General features: G+C 36.6%; 2 protein-coding genes across 3 annotated transcripts in view; one reads left to right on the top strand and one right to left on the bottom strand.

Annotated features, from left to right (window-relative positions):
- LOC128557348 (nuclear pore complex protein DDB_G0274915-like) overlaps window positions 1–14,321 on the top strand; it is a 37,727-nt gene extending 23,406 nt beyond the window's left edge. Inside the window, exon 3 of the mRNA XM_053544647.1 lies at window positions 12,565–14,321. Within this exon, the coding sequence (XP_053400622.1) occupies window positions 12,565–14,321 (1,757 nt within the window). The remainder of the gene's footprint in view (window positions 1–12,564) is intronic.
- Window positions 1–21,785, bottom strand: part of LOC123557416 (leucine-rich repeat-containing G-protein coupled receptor 5A-like) — a 216,238-nt gene that overhangs the window by 64,686 nt on the left and 129,767 nt on the right. The window contains exon 1 of one of the 2 annotated variants that reach the window (XM_045348861.2): window positions 12,228–12,384. The exons of the other annotated variant lie outside the window; for it this stretch is intronic. The gene's annotated coding sequence lies outside the window, so the exon portion shown is untranslated. Of the gene's footprint in view, window positions 1–12,227; window positions 12,385–21,785 lie in introns of those variants that run through there. 2 annotated transcript variants of the gene reach the window in all.

Raw genomic sequence — 21,785 nt, 5'->3', positions numbered from 1 at the left:
GACAATAAAATTGCCTTTGGCCATTTACATTAATAAAAAGTATGGCAAAGACACACTGTAATATAGTCATACAATAGACTATAAAACAGACACAGTATATAATACAATTACAAGATTATATAAGACAAATAACACAAGTGCATAATATTAAGAAACAAATAAACTTTCAATGTAGTTTTTCCTTAAAGACATAGACTCTTTGACAAATTTTGCTATATTCAGTATTTTCCTTTTACTTTTCGTTGACATTAAATTATTAAATTTCTGTATACTAGGCCAGGTAATGGTTCCCAAATATTTCTTTCTTAATTGTTCATATCTATTACAGCACAACATAAAATGGTATTCAGTTTCAATAACATTTTGGTTACATAGTTTACATAATCTGTTTTCTCTATCAGTTCCGTTAAATCTTCCACGTTCTATTTCCAAATGGTGAGAGCTTAATCTAAAACAAGTGTAACTTTTTCTCAGATTATCATTGACAATAGTGTTGAGATATTCTTCAAATTCGAACACCTTTTTAAATTTACAGTAATAATATAATTTAAGCATAGTAGTAATAGCATGATTCCATTCTTGAATGTATTGGTCCCGTAGCCTCCTTTAAACATATGTATGTAATTTACATTTCTATCATAAATAAGATGTACGTTTGTAAAGCCAAGATGATCAATAATTGAATGAATTCTAGATGCCCAACAATTGGTATTTACATGATTGCAAAGATCTTGATACATCCTATACATTGGAGAGACAGAATTTTTCATAATTTTTAACCAAAATTTTATAGATCTTTCTTTACAAATAATTGATAGTGGGAGTCGTCCGAGTTCATCATAAATTGCACAGCTTGGGGTTTGCTGTTTTACACCTAATACATATTTACAAAATCTAATGTGCAGTTTATCAACATCTTTGTAGTTATAAATAACCCACACCTTTGATCCATGTAGAAGAATTGGGACAACCATGGTGTCAAATAGCGATAATTTTGTCTTCACATCTAATTGTATTTTATCAAACAAAGACAGCAAGTTGTTGTAAGCTCTTAAAGCTTGACCATACAATGATTTAACAGCACCCGACATATTTCCTGTATACATAAACTTGACACCCAAATAAAATTATCTACAGTTTCAATCTTTTCACCATCAATAAAGAACACTTCAGACCTGTTTTGTTTACGTTTTTCAAAGACACATATTTTTGTTTTATCAACATTAATTTTTAGGCCCCACTTTTCTGAATACTGGTATAATCTGTCTATTTGAGATTGTAAGCTCTTTGGGTCTGTTGTAAATAAAACCATCTGCAAATAATATCAAATACATCGAAAAAAGCTCAAAATCTTTTTCTGTCATAGAGTTGAAGTTCGGGTTTTCAGTAATATCATTGATGAATAAAATGAATATAAGGGGAGATAATGGTTCCCCTTGTTTTAATCCAATTGTGACATCGAAAAAGTTAGAAAACTCCATAGTGCTTGACATTTTGACACAGGACTGTACTTTATGATATATACTTTTGATCATGTTGGTCATTTTACAGCTGATACCGGCTTGAATTAACTTTATCCAGAGCGCATCTCTGTTAACAGTATCAAAAGCTCTTTGGTAATCGATAAAAATGCACCATAACTTTGATTTCTTTGCTAACACTTTTTGTATGATAGTATGTAAAAGAAAAATAGCATCAGCTGTAGAGCGGCCATCGCGAAAACCAAATTGAGAGTCATTAAAAACATTTTCGGATTCACACCACGTATTTATACGATTTCTCAATATAAGTGAAAATATTTTTCCTACAACATTCACTAGTGTAATCCCCCGGTAATTGGCAGGATTAGCCTCATCGCTCTTTTTATAAATAGGAACTATAACTCCTTTGGACCATGCCTCAGGATACACGTTATTGTCAAATATATGATTGAACATTGTACAGAGAAATGGCGATATAAAGCTATTGGCATTAATAAAGGATTCGGCTACATTATTATAATAATGGCACCGCTCTTATAACGGTTTAACATAGATATAGTTTTCTGTATTTCCTCAGTAGTTATCGGACGATCTAATTCTTCAACATTATGTAATACTTCATTTTCATCATCAAAATCACTCTGATCAAACTGACTGTATGATTTATTTGACATATTTGAAAAATATTTTGCAAAATCATTTAAACTAACATCACTATACATATTGTTGGAATTTTTAAACTTCTTAATGTACTTCCAAAATTTTCTTGGAGACTTTTTACTCATTTCTGACAGTTTCCGTTTCTCTTTACTATAAAAGACAAATTTCGCCTTACGTTTAGTTGTAACGTAATTTTTTTCTGCTAAATAGAAAAGTCATTTTATTTGCATCAGATCTATTTTACATAAATAGACGCTTTGAGGCGAAGAATTCAGCTTTTGCCTTTTTACACTTTTCATCAAACCAGGTTGATTTCCGTTTTGTAGCATACGTACATTTGTGAAACGTTTTACCGTAACATTGTAAAGATATATCATGTACACGTTCATAAAAACTATTCATACATTGATTTATATCATAATCGCCAGATATCAGTTTTCCGTTGATTTCATTAAACAAAGTACTTTTACTATATAATAGATCATGGACATTTCTAGTATTAGATGTATTCCATAATATTTTATCATACTCAGCCGGTGAAACTACCAGTATATTAATATTACACTTTAAAGAGAACATTACAGGGCAGGGGTCAGAAAAATCCGTCAAGTCAAAAACTTGCATTTCTGTGATTGTTCTAAAACATTCGTGGCATGTTATTACATAGTCAACCATACTAGATATTGGTCTATCCCTCCTATTAGTAGTATGAAATGTACAGTGTCCTTCTTCTATTCTACCGTTCACTATACATAAGTTATTCTCTTTACAAAGAGTCAACAACTTTGATCCAAAAGGATTAACATGATTATCACAATTTGTGCGTACTGGTAAAGCATTGGCCACATTGTCAATTTGCGGGATATCAATGACGATTGGACAAGTGTTCGTCAATGGACAATTAAAGAACTGGCGTCAATTCACGATAAAGCTGAAATCATCAAATAAATACAAAAAATAAGATGAAATATGTTTCATAAAATAATGTAAGAATAAAAGCAATGCCTACACTGAATTAATAAAAATGGTTTGAACTGTCCATGGTAACGAGCGAGGAAATCGGTGAGGGGCAGGCGGAGGTCGCCACTTGGCCACGGAGGCTCCTGGCGACAACTCTGTAAATTTATGAAGACTTAAATTTAAAGTCATTCCCAGCGTAAAACTATACCAAGACACTTATTATATATTATTTTTAGTAAAAAAAATATACGCAAGATCTGTATGCCTAGACGTAATGGAGATACTGATATACTGATACTTTCCCATTTATTGAATACAGAATAAATTGTATATTCAGACGTCTGACCTCAAAGGAAATATGATATAGTGCCAGTTGCTACAGCTGATACGAGACAGAAATCAAATATTCAATATAGCTACAAGGTATTGTCCCGGCTGCAGACAATATGATAGAATAAGAATCAGCCCAGGATTCATATTAGTTATTCATTAATGGGAAATGATCGGCTTATTGTAAGACTTCAGACGCTAGGATGTTTCAGAAAACTTTGCAATCTAGAAAGCTTTATGCGTAATTCCAAAGTGCAGTCGGTTAAAATACAATTCAGAAGAACTAAAATTGTTAAGTCATTAACGATCTTGTATATTTGAGAGGCAATCGCATACTGATGGTGTAGTATACAAGAAATGTAAACAAATTAAATTTCTCAACGGACTGACGCTGTTGATATTGAATGAGATAATTGACAAGAGAAAATAAACTGCTCTTGTTTTTGTAAGCAACTGTCTGCCACCACTTGATGTCAAAATAGAAGCTTAATGGTTTCCCAGTATAAACCGAAACACAGAGACATACTCTCTGTTCATCATTACATTTCTTCTTGTTTTACTGCTGATCTGTTAAATATCAACTATTCAAACCATTAATTATTTTCCCCAAGACGATAACTGCTTTTATAATTAACATTGTTTTCAACAGAAGTTAACTTGGTTATGCAGTTTTATCTTGTTGCAGATAATGTCACTGTCTTTGTGCATGTAATGTATTTTACTGAACGAAGAGATCAGGAGTATGATAAAAGTTGTCGTGTATTTTATTTCAGTGAATAAGAGAAGTGATTTGATTGTTTTGGTTTCGTGAATATATCAAAAAGAAGTTTAAATACTTACTATATAGGTATCGCACAGAATAAAGGCGTTAAGTAATGTAAACAAACAAAACAGTTACATATGCACAACTTCCTCCGTAGCTGAGCAGTCACGCGCTCCGTTTCGGACTTGAATTATTTTTTCGTCAGCAGTTCGACTTCCAGACCCATGTTTTTTATTTTCAGATCTTGTTTTTCAGCTGCTAGGAAGTTTCAACTTCTTCAGAAATTAAAATATGTCAATTTTAACAGAAAATAAACGGACGTGATTATGTTTAAATACCCTTAGCTTTTATCGAGATGTATATTGTAATGTTTTCGAGCTATCCTCTCATATTTTAAAGCACTAGAGGTTAGTTTAATAAACTTCATGCCAGTGAGTAGCATTGTCCAGTCGTGAATTTCAGTATTTACTGCGCTTTATACGAAAATAAGTCCAGAATAATGAATTTAAAATCGTAGAAAAACAAACCCAAGAAATGTATGTAATGCAAAAATATACAAAATATTTTTTTGACGACCGGCACAAAAATCGCTACGAAATGATCGGCACCGTGTAAAATATGGAGTGGAGTCTTGGAGTGGAGTGGTGGAGTGGAGTCTGGAGTCAATATTGGAGTCAATTTTGGAGTCAAATTTGGAGTGGAGTCTTTTTTGGAGTCAAATTTGGAGTCGATTTTGGAGTGGAGTCTTTTTCGGAGTCAAATTTGGAGTCGATTTTGGAGTCAGTTTTGGAGTCGATTTTGGAGTCAAATTTGGAGTGGAGGCATGGGGGTGATTTCTCTCAGGCCTGTAGTCACTAAATATATGTAATTGTCTCTTATTGAAACAGTCTTGATTGTATCAATGGGTCTTAAGACAAATGGTCTCTAATTTTATGCGGCCTCTCAAGCAGGATTTTTTTTTAAATGTTAAGGGATTTTGTGAGTGGAGTCTCATTGATGCTTAATGTTACTGAAGTGTTTGGTCTATATTAATTATTATTATCATTTTTGTGGTGAATTTACGGATGGAATTCCTTGATTTTATGGTCGAAAAAAAAAGCAACACTGGTCATCACAGTTTTCCTGGTTATAAAATTTCTGTTAGAGTCTGTGTTTTAAGACAATGGTCATGTCATTATTGGTAATATTATGGTTTACCAAGGGTATTAAAGTCCCAGAAACACTTTGGAAATTATAATTTCAAGTAGCATTTATGTCACGAAGAAAGAAGTCAAAGATATCAGCCTCTCTACAAATCTTGTTCGGTCTTTAGCATTGTTTTCTGTAGAAATCTGATCAAACCATTAAATTAAGCACAGAAATTTCCAAACTACTGAAAATAACGAGGGTTATTGCAGGCATAACGTGAAAGGGAACGTAATAGCAATAATTCTAAATAAACACTTAGAACATTCTTTCGATATCGCCCATCAATATGCCTTTGTTGATTTATTTTAAAGTTACAACAAAAGCCTGCGTTTTTTAAACCAATGTTTTTAGAGATTGGACCAAATGATCGGTCAGTTTGTACAGAAAAGGGATAGGTGATTTGCTCTGTTTTAGGGTGCATATTGGCTCCATCTTACTGTATGTACTGAAAAATATCTGTAATAAAAATGTCACTTTCACAATTGTGTGTAGGTCTACTAAAATTATACATTTTGTATGAAATTTATTAAAAACAAAACAAAACAAAAAAAAAAAGAACAAGGTTTACGTTCACTGTATTTACTTCAAATATACCCAAAATGCACCATTTGCTGTTCTCATTTTAAACAAGAGCTGTCACTAATGGTGACAAATGCCCCCACAGCATCTTGACCTTTGACCTGGTGACCCCAAAGTCAGTTGGGGTGGTGTACTCAATAAGTACCATCAGCATGTGAAGTTTGAAGGTCCTGGGTGAAGTGGTTCACATGAAAAGTGACTTCATGCAAAAGTTAACGTTGGCCCCTGTGACCTTGACCACCTGGTGACCCCAAAGTCAGTAGGGTTGGTGTACTCATAAAGTACTATCTGCATGTGAAGTTTGAAGGTCCTGGTTGCAGTGGTTCGCTAGTAAAGTGCCTTCATGCAAAAAGTTAATGTTGGCCCCTGTGACCTTGACCTTTGACCTGGTGACCCCAAAGTCAGTAGAGATGGTGTACTCAATAAGTACTATCAGCATGTGAAGTTTGAAGGTCCAGGGTGCAGTGGTTCGCGAGTAAAGTGCCTTCATGCAAAAAGTTAACGTTGGCCCCTGTGACCTTGACCTTTGACCTGGCGACCCCAAAGTCAGTAGAGGTAGTGTACTCAATAAGTACTATCAGCAAGTGAAGTTTGAAGGTCCTGGGTGCAGTGGTTCGCGAGTAAAGTGCCTTCATGCAAAAAGTTAACGTTGGCCCATGTGGCCGTGACCTTTGACCTGGTGACTCCAAAGTCAGTTGGGGTAGTGTACTCAACAAGTGCTATCAGCATGTGAAGTTTGAAGGTCCTGGGTGCAGTGGTTCGCGAGTAAAGTGCCTTCATGCAAAAAGTTAACGTTGGCTCCTGTGACCTTGACCTTTGACTGGTGACCCCAAAGTCAGTAGGGTGGTGTACTCAATAAGTACTATCAGCACGTGAAGTTTGAAGGTCCTGGGTGCAGTGGTTTGCGAGTAAAGTGCCTTCATGCAAAAAGTTAACGTTGCTACTAACGAACTAACAAACGGACGGACAGTTGAAAACTAATATGCCTCCCTTCGGGGGCATAAAAATTCTTGGGGGAGGATACCCCCGTACCCCCAACACCACCCCTGCATACTATGAACAAGGTTCCGGCTACTCGCCTGCAATCTTTATAGCTGACTCGAGTAACATGGATATTTATAAATTCTGACCTTGTTATTTTCTCAATAAATCATTCGTTATTTGATATAGGTATCGTTTATAAATTTTGAATTTTGACCAGCGAAGACCATGGCTGATCATGGTCTGCATTGTTTGCAGAAGGCAGACCTTTTTACATGTTTACTATTTAACAGTCTGAACTTAGAATTTACAAAATGCGAATCTTTTAAATGCAGAATGATGTTTTGTCTTTATTCATAGTTGAGCCACATCATGAGAAAACCTACATAGTTTACTGCATTTGCATCGAACTAGATCAGCCTGCACTATTCTCATTCATCTGATGTTCGACATGGTACCCGAGAACGGTGGTAGATCTCTTGTATGCGAGAATGGCCTGCACAGGCATGAAGTTGATCAGAATTCATATAGTTCTTTAACAATTTGTCTTACTCGAATATGGTTTGAAAGCAAATTTTGTATGGAATGAGCAGACGAATCAAGAACCAGACTAGTGCAAATGTATTTTTTTTGTGAATTGTACTATTGTCTATTATAAACATATGCATAACACACAGTATTCTATCCTTCATTAATTTCATCAAGTAATATCGTGTCTTATTATAATGTGTCTCATTATATTATGCCGTTTGTAGTAGATAGTAAATATTTAATTACCTAGTGTTTTTTTCTTGTTTTCATTTTCCGGATTCATTTTAAAAACTTAAAACAATACTTTCTCATTATTTCACATTTCAAGTTAGAAATGTTTATCAATTCTCTCTGAGTAATCTTCAGGCAACATCTGACCCAACATCATAAATAACAAACCATGAAGGAACTAGGGGTCAATCCTGATAAGAATGAGATATCATGCTGAGGTGCTGTACCAGTACCTTCTCCAGCAGAATTTTGTAGAAATCTGTCATAAAGTAGAGAGTGACTTGTTGTTACTAACTATCCAATGTAATGGCAAGTTATTCTTACCAATCTGATAAGGGTCATTTGAGAAAACATCAGTAACTGTTATTGTTATTTCTAGAGGAGTATGATATTGAGCCCATTCATGATTCAACAGTTTACTAGTACATGTAAGTGTGAAATACTTATGTGGATAATTATTTGGAGGTGACATATAAACGTAGGATCATTTAATGAATTTTTAGGTTTTATTAACTATTGAAATAGTTCAATTAATCTTGTTGAGGTCAGTTTTTTTGACTCCAAAACTGACTCCAAAAGCGACTCCAAATTTGACTCCAAAATCGACTCCAGACTCCACTCCACCACTCCACTCCATGACTCCACTCCATATTTTACACGGTGCCGAAATGATCACAGTTCCTTTCATTTAACACCTGGACCAGCACTAACAGTGTATAGTTCGACCGCGTGTTTTGAGCCGTGACGGAGTGATACACTTTATCAGTTGGGTTAATCAATATTCGGTCCATGCCTTGATATGTATGTTTTGTTTACCATGAACTAGCCTGGGAAGCCGTTGATAATATTTGCGCTTTGTCAGAAGAAATCATACCTAAGATTTATGCATTAAAGATATCACTGAATTTGCGCTAATTAGTGTTAATTGGCATTCATCGAGTTTCTGATATTGTCAATTTGCAGGTAGAAAAAAAGTTAGAAATTGGCAGACTGGATTCCCAGGTTAACCATGAACTTGATTATATCGCTGGCGCAACTGGAAGAACGTAATGATTACAAATTGTGAGGTGCGAGTTCAAGCCCAGGTTACGGTAGTATTTTTTTCTAGTATACATTATTTTTATTTTATTTTAGTCAAGAATGTCTGAAGACTTTTTAAAAACCATTTTATATATTTTAATAATAATGTTTGACTTTTTTCATTGTTTCTATATTTTTAATATATTTTGCTACTTTTATTTCAATTTAGTTCATGTCACAATTTCAACTTCAGCTGTGTCAATCTGTGAGTATTTCTGACTAGCTAACACATCATTAGCTAATCGATTCAATGAACTGCACAATTTTCTCGTGCAATGTTTATTGAAACAAACGATTAAAAAATGTGAACTTACAAAGGCTCGAACCTCTTAAAGCAAGTTTGTTAAGCCAACGCCATATCCTTTGGGCCATGCATTCGTTTAAAATACCGCTTTACTATGTATTACATATATGCTCCTGCCCTTTTTGGGCGAAGCAACTGTCCTGCATAAATTAGTCACGGCTCAAAAAACGTGGTCGACCTATACACATATTTTGTTTTTAAACTACTGTCCGGAACGAATGGATGAATGAGCTGGGTTTTACGATGAACCGACACAAAAAGGTCATATATCGCCGAACTATTGTCCGGAAGTATTGACCTGGCACGCATTAATCCTCGCCAATATTTTCTGGCTTTTTCGTTCTTTTAAACTAAACGTTATAGCTAACAAGTGTTATGGTAGTCTAATGGTAAGTTCTCCGACTTCTAATCAAGTTACCATGGGTTCGAGCTCAGTTAGACCCTTTCTTTTAAAATTCAGTGTAACGTAATTGTATCGTTGTTACTTTTATTCTTACATAATTTTATGAAACGTATCATTTTTCTCGCGTACTGACGCCAGTTCCTTGAATTATCCGTCGAATGATGAAGGCGTTAAGCAATGTAAACAAGTCGAAATTTAGTAGAACAGTTGACTGACATGTACGTAGAAGAATGTTGAATACTAAAATACATTAGTTTTTGTCTTTCTTCTATGAACATGTCCGTTGCTGGAAATGTTGACCTAAAATCTTTAAAACATAATAAATCTAATGATAACGTATATACTTATCACCAGCATTTCCAAGAATATTCAGGAAAATCTAAGACTTATTCAAAGGACGATTCAAGCAACTTGCGTTAGTAAACGGAAAATAGAAAACATTAAATGAATACTACACAAAGCTTTAAAAATAACAAAAAAAGTGAAATATGTTAATATACAGAATAATGTAATAAAAGCAATATTGATGAAATTATATTACATGAATTAAAAACTGTTTACCCAATACTATTATAATGAATGATAATATACACTAAATTTCTTCGAGAGAAGCCACGTGCAAATATGTAGCAGTAAATTTAGAAATAAGTTGTGATGTTCTACAGCATTCTGGTTGAGTTGTTATTAGCCTTTATATACATTTATTAAGGATCTGACATAAAATCTTGTTTATTTTTACAAGTTATTCTGAAGTATCTTAATAAACTTTAATTTCTCCAGAGAAAACATCTGGTATCATCAGAAACATGTTAACATATCAGCTTTTAAAATGATCTGTCTTACTATCCATATTTTAGCTTCCCATTTGGAATATTGATTCAATTTGATATATTTCACCTGTTTTTTTGTTTGTTTTTTTTTGTTTTGTTTTTTTCATTTCTTTGCATACCCTTTCAGACTGCAGTGTTTATCAAAAGGTCTTGTTTCTTTTACATATTTTAGATCAAATATTATGTATAAATCTAGATTACATCAAATATTTTACGATATCAAGACCGATTACGGCACCGCATTGTAAGATAAGCTACAATATAATAGAAAACGGTAACTGTAACACTGCCTTGATCCGAAATGCTGTTTTCGGCCCGAGTGGATTTTGCCATGTCTGGATTCCACGAAGCGCTTCGGTCTAAAATCCAGTCAAACCGAATGCAGAACTGCAGTTTTAAAGACCCTCTTATTACATACATATACAAGGGCGTAGCCAGTGGGGGTGCAACGGGTGCGAGCGCACCCCCCCCCCCCCGTCTCTCTCTCTCTCTCTCTCTCTCTCTCTCTCTCTCTCTCTCTCTTTCGGTAAAGTTTCCTAATGTTTAATATTTGCATACTTATAATGTCATTCTTAATAGCCTTTTTTTCCGGCGAGCGAATTCCTATGTACATTGCCATAGACATATGGAAATAGTTTGCATGTAAAACAGGTTTTACTTTTATTAAAAGACTCGCATTTTTTAAAAAGTGCGGAATATGTTTGACGATTTGGTGCACACACGCCCAAAAATTGATATATTTCCAGGTCGTGGCAATGATGGTCTGTAACAGAAAGTTTTCTAGAGCAGTTTGAATATGTGAAGGCAAGTGATTAGCAAGTTATTTGAGAAGATATTTCCACAAAGCCATAACAGATGAGTGGCTATCATCACAAGCCATGATCCATATTCTCTTCGAAATGACTACTTAGGCCCTACTGCGCTTTATACGAAATACTATTATAATGAATGATAATATACACTAAATTTATGATCATTCGCCATCCTTTGTCCTGGGAAACCTGTAGCGAATATGGATCAGGAGGTCGCAATGCTGTTTTCCTACGAGACTTGTTTTGTGGTTTAAAAAAAACAGTCATATGATATTTTTTATGAAATTTACAAGCTTTTATAAACCATCACGTGTTATTCAACATCCCAACAGAAGTTTTGATTCCACGGCGGTGTGAGGTATGTGTTAATTTAAAATGTCGAAAATTGCGATTTTAAAGAAGAAGAAAAAAGCACACACATATCGTAGAGTACACTGGTTAAGACAGGCCATTGCACAGGTTTATCAATGGTCATCGATGTTTCAAATATTGACAACCTGAATGACATATTAAGCAACGGCTATTAAAAGTAATTTTTTACTACAACCGAAAATGTTCTTTTTATGTCGCATTATTTACCATAATTTTAGATAAATTAGACCGAAAATTCTTTCAAAACAGTGAACGTTTGGACGCATGTAACGTCGAAACGTCATCATTACGTCATTTCTGACTTCATGTTTGACGTCACAACTAATGCATACATGTAGTCCCACCATAATTGGATATTTCACTGTATCTGACAGGAGTTGTATACAGGGTTTAGAATTCGTTAATGAAATACAGGCTTTATTTCAGTGGAAAATTGGTTGGTATATAGATCTAATAAAGAAACATCAAGTATTCAAAATAGGTAAACAAATATTGTCTTATTATTAAAGTTTAGGGCCTACATGCCATCTAATGCGAAATAAACAAACAATGCCAGCCGTCAATGTTGCATTAATATCACAAAAATATATCCAATTTAATCACAGGAAATGTGTACCAAACAGATTTCATATTCAAAACAATTACAGACAAAATTAACAGTTTCGTAAAAGTTATTTTATATTAGGCCTACATTAAATCAAAAACATAGTAACATACTATACCTTTGTACTTATTATCCGCGCATAAATAACTTATCCATTTTATTTTGAAAATAAAATCATACAAAATACAAGGAATGTTTCAGCAGAGAAATTCTCCCAGCAGAATGCCAATAATGAAACGTGAGAGAACATGAAGCACTGTTATATGCTATAATACTTGAGAAAAGCTCAAAACTTGCATGCTGTGATGCAAGGCTTTACTCAAGCATTTCATGTTGTTTAGCTGATTGGTCTGATTTGTACGGGCTAACATTTTTGTGCTTAAAACAAGACTTTCTAGTTTTCATATCTCGACTTCTTTGGGAGTAATGATATACATTCAGTAAATGAGCATTAGATGAGATTGCAGTACGAACCATACTAGTAGGTGACCGTGACTCATCAAAGATACTACTAGTAGGTGACCGTGACTCATCAAAGATACTACTAGTAGGTGACCGTGACTCATCAAAGATACTACTAGTAGGTGACGGTGACTCATCAAAGATACTAGTTAGTAGTATCTTTGATGAGTCACGGTCACCTACTAGTAGTATCTTTGATGAGTCGAGGTCACCTACTAGTAGTATCTTTGATGAGTCGAAGTCACCTTCTAGTAGTATCTTTGATGAGTCACGGTCACCTACTAGTAGTATCTTTGATGAGTCGAAGTCACCTACTAGTAGTATCTTTGATGAGTCGAAGTCACCTACTAGTAGTATCTTTGATGAGTCACGGTCACCTACTAGTAGTATCTTTGATGAGTCGAGGTCACCTACTAGTAGTATCTTTGATGAGTCAATGTCACCTACTAGTAGTATCTTTGATGAGTCGAGGTCACCTACTAGTAGTATCTTTGATGAGTCACGGTCACCTACTAGTAGTATCTTTGATGAGTCGAGGTCACCTACTAGTAGTATCTTTGATGAGTCGATCTCACCTACTAGTAGTATCTTTGATGAGTCGAGGTCACCTACTAGTAGTATCTTTGATGAGTCGATGTCACCTACTAGTAGTATCTTTGATGAGTCACGGTCACCTACTAGTAGTATCTTTGATGAGTCGAAGTCACCTACTAGTAGTATCTTTGATGAGTCGAAGTCACCTACTAGTAGTATCTTTGATGAGTCGAAGTCACCTACTAGCAGTATCTTTGATGAGTCGAAGTCACCTACTAGTAGTATCTTTGATGAGTCACGGTCACCTACTAGTAGTATCTTTGATGAGTCGAGGTCACCTACTAGTAGTATCTTTGATAAGTCGATGTCACCTACTAGTAGTATCTTTGATGAGTCGAAGTCACCTACTAGTAGTATCTTTGATGAGTCACGGTCACCTACTAGTAGTATCTTTGATGAGTCGAGGTCACCTACTAGTAGTATCTTTGATGAGTCACGGTCACCTACTAGTAGTATCTTTGATGAGTCACCGTCACCTACTAGTAGTATCTTTGATGAGTCACGGTCACCTACTAGTAGTATCTTTGATGAGTCGAGGTCACCTACTAGTAGTATCTTTGATGAGTCGAAGTCACCTTCTAGTAGTATCTTTGATGAGTCACGGTCACCTACTAGTAGTATCTTTGATGAGTCGAAGTCACCTACTAGTAGTATCTTTGATGAGTCGAGGTCACCTACTAGTAGTATCTTTGATGAGTCGAGGTCACCTACTAGTAGTATCTTTGATGAGTCGAGGTCACCTACTAGTAGTATCTTTGATGAGTCAATGTCACCTACTAGTAGTATCTTTGATGAGTCGAGGTCACCTACTAGTAGTATCTTTGATGAGTCACGGTCACCTACTAGTAGTATCTTTGATGAGTCGGGGTCACCTTCTAGTAGTATCTTTGATGAGTCGATGTCACCTACTAGTAGTATCTTTGATGAGTCGATGTCACCTACTAGTAGTATCTTTGATCAGTCACGGTCACCTACTAGTAGTATCTTTGATGAGTCGATGTCACCCACTAGCAGTATCTTTGATGAGTCGAGGTCACCTACTAGTAGTATCTTTGATGAGTCACGGTCACCTACTAGTAGTATCTTTGATGAGTCGATGTCACCTACTAGTAGTATCTTTGATGAGTCGAGGTCACCTACTATACTGACGAGATAAAGAAACGCCTCATTGAAATTTGGCGTTATTTTTTTCCTAACGCTTTTAATTGTTGTGAAATGTAGTAAATCTACATGTACTCTGACCGACAAACACAGTGAACAAAAACTCGCGCGATTTCATTCAGCTATTTGTTCACTTCATGTACCTGGTCATGATTTCCTCGTGCAGTCCGTGCATGTAAACCATGTGGTTTGATTGAACGATTTTTGCACATTTACATGTGTAATACGACACACAACCATATTTTCAGCTATTCTCTGAAAAAAAACATTAGTTTTCGTAATGCCGAGGCTGAATTCTGAAGAGAGGGCTCAGGTTTTGGCTATGCTTGAATGTGGGCGAACGCAGGAACAAGTTGCTAGACGTTTTAACGTCTCTCGTTCGACAATTGTGCGTCTTATTCGACGTGTAAGAGACACGGGAACGTCTATCGATAGACCACGTTCAGGTAGACCGCGTGTAACGTCAATACGACAGGATAATTATATACGTCAATGTCATTTACGTGACAGATTTGTGACGGCGCAATCTACGTCACGTATAGTTGTAGATAACCGTGGACGTCCAATTAGTCGACATACAGTGAGAAATCGACTCAGAGAACGCGGAATTACCTGTCGTAGGCCTTACCGCGGTCTAATTCTAACGTTACGCCACCGTCACCAACGTCTTATTTGGGCCCGCAACCATCGCGGCCAGCGTTGGCAGAACGTAGTGTTCAGTGACGAGTCGCGTTTTAACTTGTGGAACGCCGACGGACGTATCCGTGTCTATAGACGACGCCATGAACGCTACGCAAACAATTGCGTTTTGGAGCACAATCGTTACGGTGGAGGTGGAGTAATGGTGTGGGCAGCAATCAACCATAGGTTTAAGTCCCAACTCGTCATTTGCCAAGGTAATCTCACAGCCAGGCGTTACATCGACCAGATATTACGTCATGTAGTTGTCCCTTTATTCCGTCAACGTCAAGGATTAGTCTATCAGCACGACAACGCGCGACCTCACGTTGCACGCGTCACCAGGGACTTTCTACATGCTAGAAACATTAATGTTTTACCTTGGCCGGCGTGTTCACCGGACTGCAATCCGATTGAACACGCGTGGGATTATCTCGGACGGCGGTTACGCCAACGTCAACCCCAGCCAGCAAACGTCCGGGAACTGGTAGCAGCGCTGCACCAGGAGTGGGCCAGAATCCCACGGTATCTGTTACGCAACTGGTGCGGCTCTATGAGGCGTCGCCTTGCTGCTGTGGTTGCTAGCAGAGGTGGCCACACGCGCTAGTGATTTTTCTAATGCAATTTCTCCGACCGGGCTATTAAAATTCAAGATTTAAGCTTAATGCGACAATGAAATGATTTCTTATTGACCATAAATTCTTGTAAAGCACCTAATTTGCGAATGGAATTGTTCTTTTCTAATTTTGAATCACGGTTAACGAAAAATTGTATACCGAGTTTGAATGAGGCGTTTCTTTATCTCGTCAGTGTAGTAGTATCTTTGATGAGTCACGGTCACCTACTAGTAGTATCTTTGATGAGTCGAAGTCACCTACTAGTAGTATCTTTGATCAGTCACGGTCACCTACTACTACTACTAGTAGGTGACTTCGACTCATCAAAGATACTACTAGTAGGTGACTTCGACTCATCAAAGATACTACTAGTAGGTGACCGTGACTCATCAAAGATACTACTAGTAGGTGACATCGACTTATCAAAGATACTACTAGTAGGTGACCTCGACTCATCAAAGATACTACTAGTAGGTGACATCGACTCATCAAAGATACTACTAGTAGGTGACCTCGACTCATCAAAGATACTACTAGTAGGTGACCGTGATTCATTAAAGATACTACTAGTAGGTGACCGTGACTCATCAAAGATACTACTAGTAGGTGACCGTGACTCATCAAAGATACTACTAGTAGGTGACCGTGACTCATCAAAGATACTACTAGTAGGTGTTCTCGACTCATCAAAGATACTACTAGTAGGTGACCGTGACTCATCAAAGATACTACTGGTAGGTAAACGACGCTGACCAGGCTTTACCCAAATCAGTACTGTTCATAACCATATACTTTTATTGTAGATTTTTACAAAAGCAATGTTGATGTTCAACAACAGCTTTAGTCTTCTTAGAGACAACTCTGTCGAATATTCAGTTTTTATCAACTTTCAGTTCTGTCTAAAACAAAATTTTATATCGTCTCAAAACGTTTGCATCTGCATGTTTACTATGTTTAAATACCGATAAAATCAAATCACTTCTGTAAACAAGGTTGAAATATAATTATTAGATGAATGGAATTTTTAGTATTGTCTCACGAGAATATTGTAAAGTTTCGAATGAAGTTACAGTTCTTCTGAGAATGAAGACGACAGTCATAAATTTATTTACGAATTAATGTCGACTTACACTTAATTACACAAGAAAAGCAATGAAACGAAGTGTATTATATTAAAACATATGATGAAACATTTATGACAAACTAATTGCCTAACTAACTGACAATTACATAGCAAATGATTATCATGCCACAGAAGCTAAGTAACAAACTATTGTCAAAAAGAAGCATCTGGAGAAACAGAATTTGTAATTTCAGAATGCGATTCTAGGAATACGGAAGATCGATATTGCATGCCAAAATATAGAGGTTTCGTAGGATAACAGAAGTCATTCAAAGTAACATACACATGCAGTTCATTCACGCTACTTGTTCAAGTCCAAACACTTGTCAATACAAGGCACGTTTTTACATGTACAGCAAGTTAGTTCTAGATTTTATAATTTAATTTTAAAATCATAAATCAGGTTCTGGTCATTATTTTGAACACACGTTTATTTCAACTTCTCCCCAAGACTAAAGATCAAACAGGTGCAATCAATCTCACCCTCAAGTTCCCATCAACACTTAAGCCACCACAGGTACAATCAATCTCACCTTCAATTTCTCCTCAACACTAAAGTTAACATAGGTGATATCAATCTCACCCTCAAAGTCTCCTCAACACTAAAGCTATCACAGGTACAATCAATCTCACCTTCAATTTCCCTCAACACTAAATCTATCACAGGTACAATCAATCTCACCTTCAATTTCCCTCAACACTAAAGCTATCACAGATACAATCAATCTCACCTTCAATTTCCCTCAACACTAAAGCTATCACAGGTACAATCAATCTCACCTTCAATTTCACCTAAGCACTAAAGCTATCACAGGTACAATCAATCTCACCTTCAGTTTCACCGCAGCACTAAAGCTATCACAGTTACAATCAACCTCACCTTCAATTTCACCTCAACACTAGAGCTATCACAGGTACAATAAATCACACCCTTAATTTCTCTTCAACACTAAGTCTAACACAAATGCAATAAATCTCACCCTAAATATCTTAACACTAAAGCTATCACTGGTACAATCAATCTCACCTTCACTTTCTCCTCAACATTAAAGTTAACAGATGCAATCAATCTCACCCTCAATTTCTCCTCAACACTAAAGCTATCACAGGTACAATTAATCTCAGCTTCAATTTCTCCTCAAAACTAAAGCTATCACAAGTACAATAAATCTCACCCTCAATTTCTCCTCAACACTAAAGTTAACATAGGCGCAATCAATCTCACCCTCATTTTCTCCTCAACATCCCCAACACTAAAGTTAACATAAGTGCAATCAATCTCACCCTCAAGTTCTCCTCAACACTAAAGCTAACACCGGTACAATCGATCTCGACCTCAGTTTCACCTCAGCACTAAAGCTAACACAGGTACAATCAATCTCACCCTCAAGATTTCCTCAACACTAAAGCTAACACAGGTAGGATGAATTAAATCCTCAATATCTCCTCAACAGTAAAGCTAACACAGGTGCAATGAATCTCAACCTCAAGTTCTCCTCAACACTAAAGATAACACAGGTAGAATGAATTACATCCTCAATTTCTCCTCAACACTAAAGATAACACAGGTAGAATGAATTAAGTCCTCAAATTTCACCTCAACACTAAAACTAACACAGGTGCAATCAATCTCAACCTCAAGTTTTCCTCAAAACTAAAGCTATAACAGGTACAATCAGTCTCACCTTCACTTTCTCCTCAACATTAAAGTTAACAGATGCAATCAATCTCACCCTCAATTTCTCCTCAACACTAAAGCTATCACAGGTACAATTAATCTCAGCTTCAATTTCTCCTCAAAACTAAAGCTATCACAAGTACAATAAATCTCACCCTCAATTTCTCCTCAACACTAAAGTTAACATAGGCGCAATCAATCTCACCCTCATTTTCTCCTCAACATCCCCAACACTAAAGTTAACATAAGTGCAATCAATCTCACCCTCAAGTTCTCCTCAACACTAAAGTTAACACCGGTACAATCGATCTCGACCTCAGTTTCACCTCAGCACTAAAGCTAACAGGTACAATCAATCTCACCCTCAAGATTTCCTCAACACTAAAGCTAACACAGGTAGGATGAATTAAATCCTCAATATCTCCTCAACAGTAAAGCTAACACAGGTGCAATGAATCTCAACCTCAAGTTCTCCTCAACACTAAAGATAACACAGGTAGAATGAATTACATCCTCAATTTCTCCTCAACACTAAAGATAACACAGGTAGAATGAATTAAGTCCTCAAATTTCACCTCAACACTAAAACTAACACAGGTGCAATCAATCTCAACCTCAAGTTTTCCTCAAAACTAAAGCTATAACAGGTACAATCAATCTCACCCACAATTTCTCCTTAACACTAAAGCTATCACAGGTACAATCAATTTCACCATCAATTTCTTTTCAACACTAAAGCTATGACAGGTACAATAAAATAAACACTCAGTTCCTCCTCAACAGTAAAGCTAACACAGGTGCAATTAATCTCACCCTCAAGTTCTCCCCAACACTAAAGCTAACACAGGTGCCATCAATCTCACCATCAAGTTTTCCTCAACACTAAACCTATCACAGGTACAATCAATCACACCTTCAATTTCTCCTCACCACTAAAGCTATCACAGGTACAATCAATCTCACCCTCAACTTCTTCTCAACACTAAGGCTAACACAGGAACAATCAATCTCGCCCTCAATTTCTCCTCAACACTAAAGCTAACACAGGTGCAATTAATCTCACTCTCCAGTTTTCCTGAACACTAAAGCTGTCACAGGTACAATTAATCACACCCTCAATTTCTCCTCAACACAAAAGCTAACACACTCAGGTACGATCAACAACACTCTCAATTTCCCAAAAGACTAAAGCTAACACAGGTACAATCAACCACACTCCCAATTTTCCCAAACACTAAAGTTTACACAGGTACAATCAACCACACTCTTAATTTCCCCCAACTCTAAAGCCAACACAGGTGCCATTAATCTCACCCTCAATTTTCCCCAACACTCAAACTAACGCAGGTACAATCAATCTCATCCTCATTTTCTCATCAACACTAAAGTTATCACGGGTACAACAAATCACACTCTATTTTTTCTCCCAAAGACTAAACTTAACACAGGTGCAATCAATCTCACCATCAAGTTTTCCTGAACACTAAAGCTATCGCAGGTACAATCAATCTCACCCTCAAGTTCTCCTCAACACTAAAGCTATCACAGGTACAATAAATCACACCCTCAATTTCTCCTCAACACTAAAGCTATCGCAGGTACAATCAATCTCACCCTCAAGTTATCATCAACACTAAAGCTAACACAGGTGCAATCAATCTCACCCTCAATTTCTCCTCAGTACTAAAGCTAACGAAGGTACAATCAATCTCCCCTTCAATTTCTCCTCAACACTGAAGTTAACACAGGTGCGATCAATCTTACCCTCAATTTCTCCTCAACACTAAGGCTAACATAGGTGCAATCAATCTCACCCTAAATTTCTCCTCAACACTAAAGCTAACATAAGTGCAACCAATGTCACCCTCAAACTCTCCTCAACACTAAAGCTAACACAGGTGGAATCAGTCTCACCCTCAAGTTCTCTTCAACACTAAATCTAACACAGGTACAATCGATCTCACCCTCATGTTCTCCTCAACACTTAAGCTAACACAGGTGGAATCCATCTCACTCTCAATTTCCCCAAACACTAAAGCTAACGCAGGTACAATCATCTTCACTTCACAGGTGAAATCAGTCTCGCTCTCAATTTCTAGCTAAGACTAAACTAACATAGGTAACATCGGATTCAGATTCACTCTCAACTTCTCCTCAACACTTAAGTTCACATAGGCGCAATCAATCTCACTCTCAATTTTTCCCCAAGACTTAAGCTAACATGAAAGTATCTGATTCAGACTCACTCTTAACTTCACCTCAACACTAATGCTAACACAGGTACAATCAATCTCACTTTCAATTTCTCACCAAGACTAAAGCTAACACAGGGTGCAATCAATCTCACTTTCAATTTTTCACCAAGACTAAAGCTAACACAGGGTGCAATCAATCTCACTTTCAATTTCTCACCAACACTAAAGCTAACACAGGGTGCAATCAATCTCACTTTCAATTTCTCACCAACACTAAAGCTAACACAGGGTGCAATCAATCTCACTTTCAATTTCTCACCAACACTAAAGCTAACACAGGGTGCAATCAATCTCACTTTCAATTTCTCATCAAGACTAAAGCTTACACAGGGTGCAATCAATCTCACTTTCAATTTCTCACCAAGACTAAAGCTAACACAGGGTGTAATCAATCTCACTTTCAATTTCTCACCGACACTAAAGCTAACACAGGGTGCAATCAATCTCACTTTCATTTCTCATCAAGACTAAAGCTAACACAGGGTGCAATCAATCTCACTTTCAATTTCTCATCAAGACTAAAGCTAACACAGGGTGCAATCAATCTCAATTTCAATTTCTCACCAAGACTAAAGCTAACACAGGGTGCAATCAATCTCACTTTCAATTTCTCACCGACACTAAAGCTAACACACGGTGCAATCAATCTCACTTTCAATTTCTCACCAAGACTAAAATTAACACAGGGTGAAATCAATCTCACTCTCAGTTTCTCCCCAAGCTAACACTGGTAATATCTGATTCAGACTCACTCTCAACTTCTCCTCAACACTTAAGTTTACACAGGTAAATTTTATCTCACTCTCAATTTCTCCCCATGACTTCAGCCAACACAGGTAAAATCAATTTTACTCTCAACTTCTCCTCAACACTAAAGCTAACATATGTATTATCAGTCTCACACTCAATTTCATCCCAAGACTTAAGTTAACATAGGTACAATCAGACTCGCGCTCAACTTTTCCTCAGCACTAAATCTAACATAGGTTCACCAATCCAACTCTCAATCCTCCCAAACACTTAAATTAGCGTATGTGCAATCAGTCTCACTCTCTTCGACCCATAACGTAAGTACGATCAATGTCACTTTCAACTTCTCCTCATTACT

The sequence above is a fragment of the Mercenaria mercenaria genome, chromosome 5 (assembly GCF_021730395.1).
Source record: "Mercenaria mercenaria strain notata chromosome 5, MADL_Memer_1, whole genome shotgun sequence".
In the NCBI taxonomy this organism is placed as follows: domain Eukaryota; kingdom Metazoa; phylum Mollusca; class Bivalvia; order Venerida; family Veneridae; genus Mercenaria; species Mercenaria mercenaria.
Note: the sequence above shows the minus strand (reverse complement) of the source record. Positions and strands in the feature narration are given on the sequence as shown.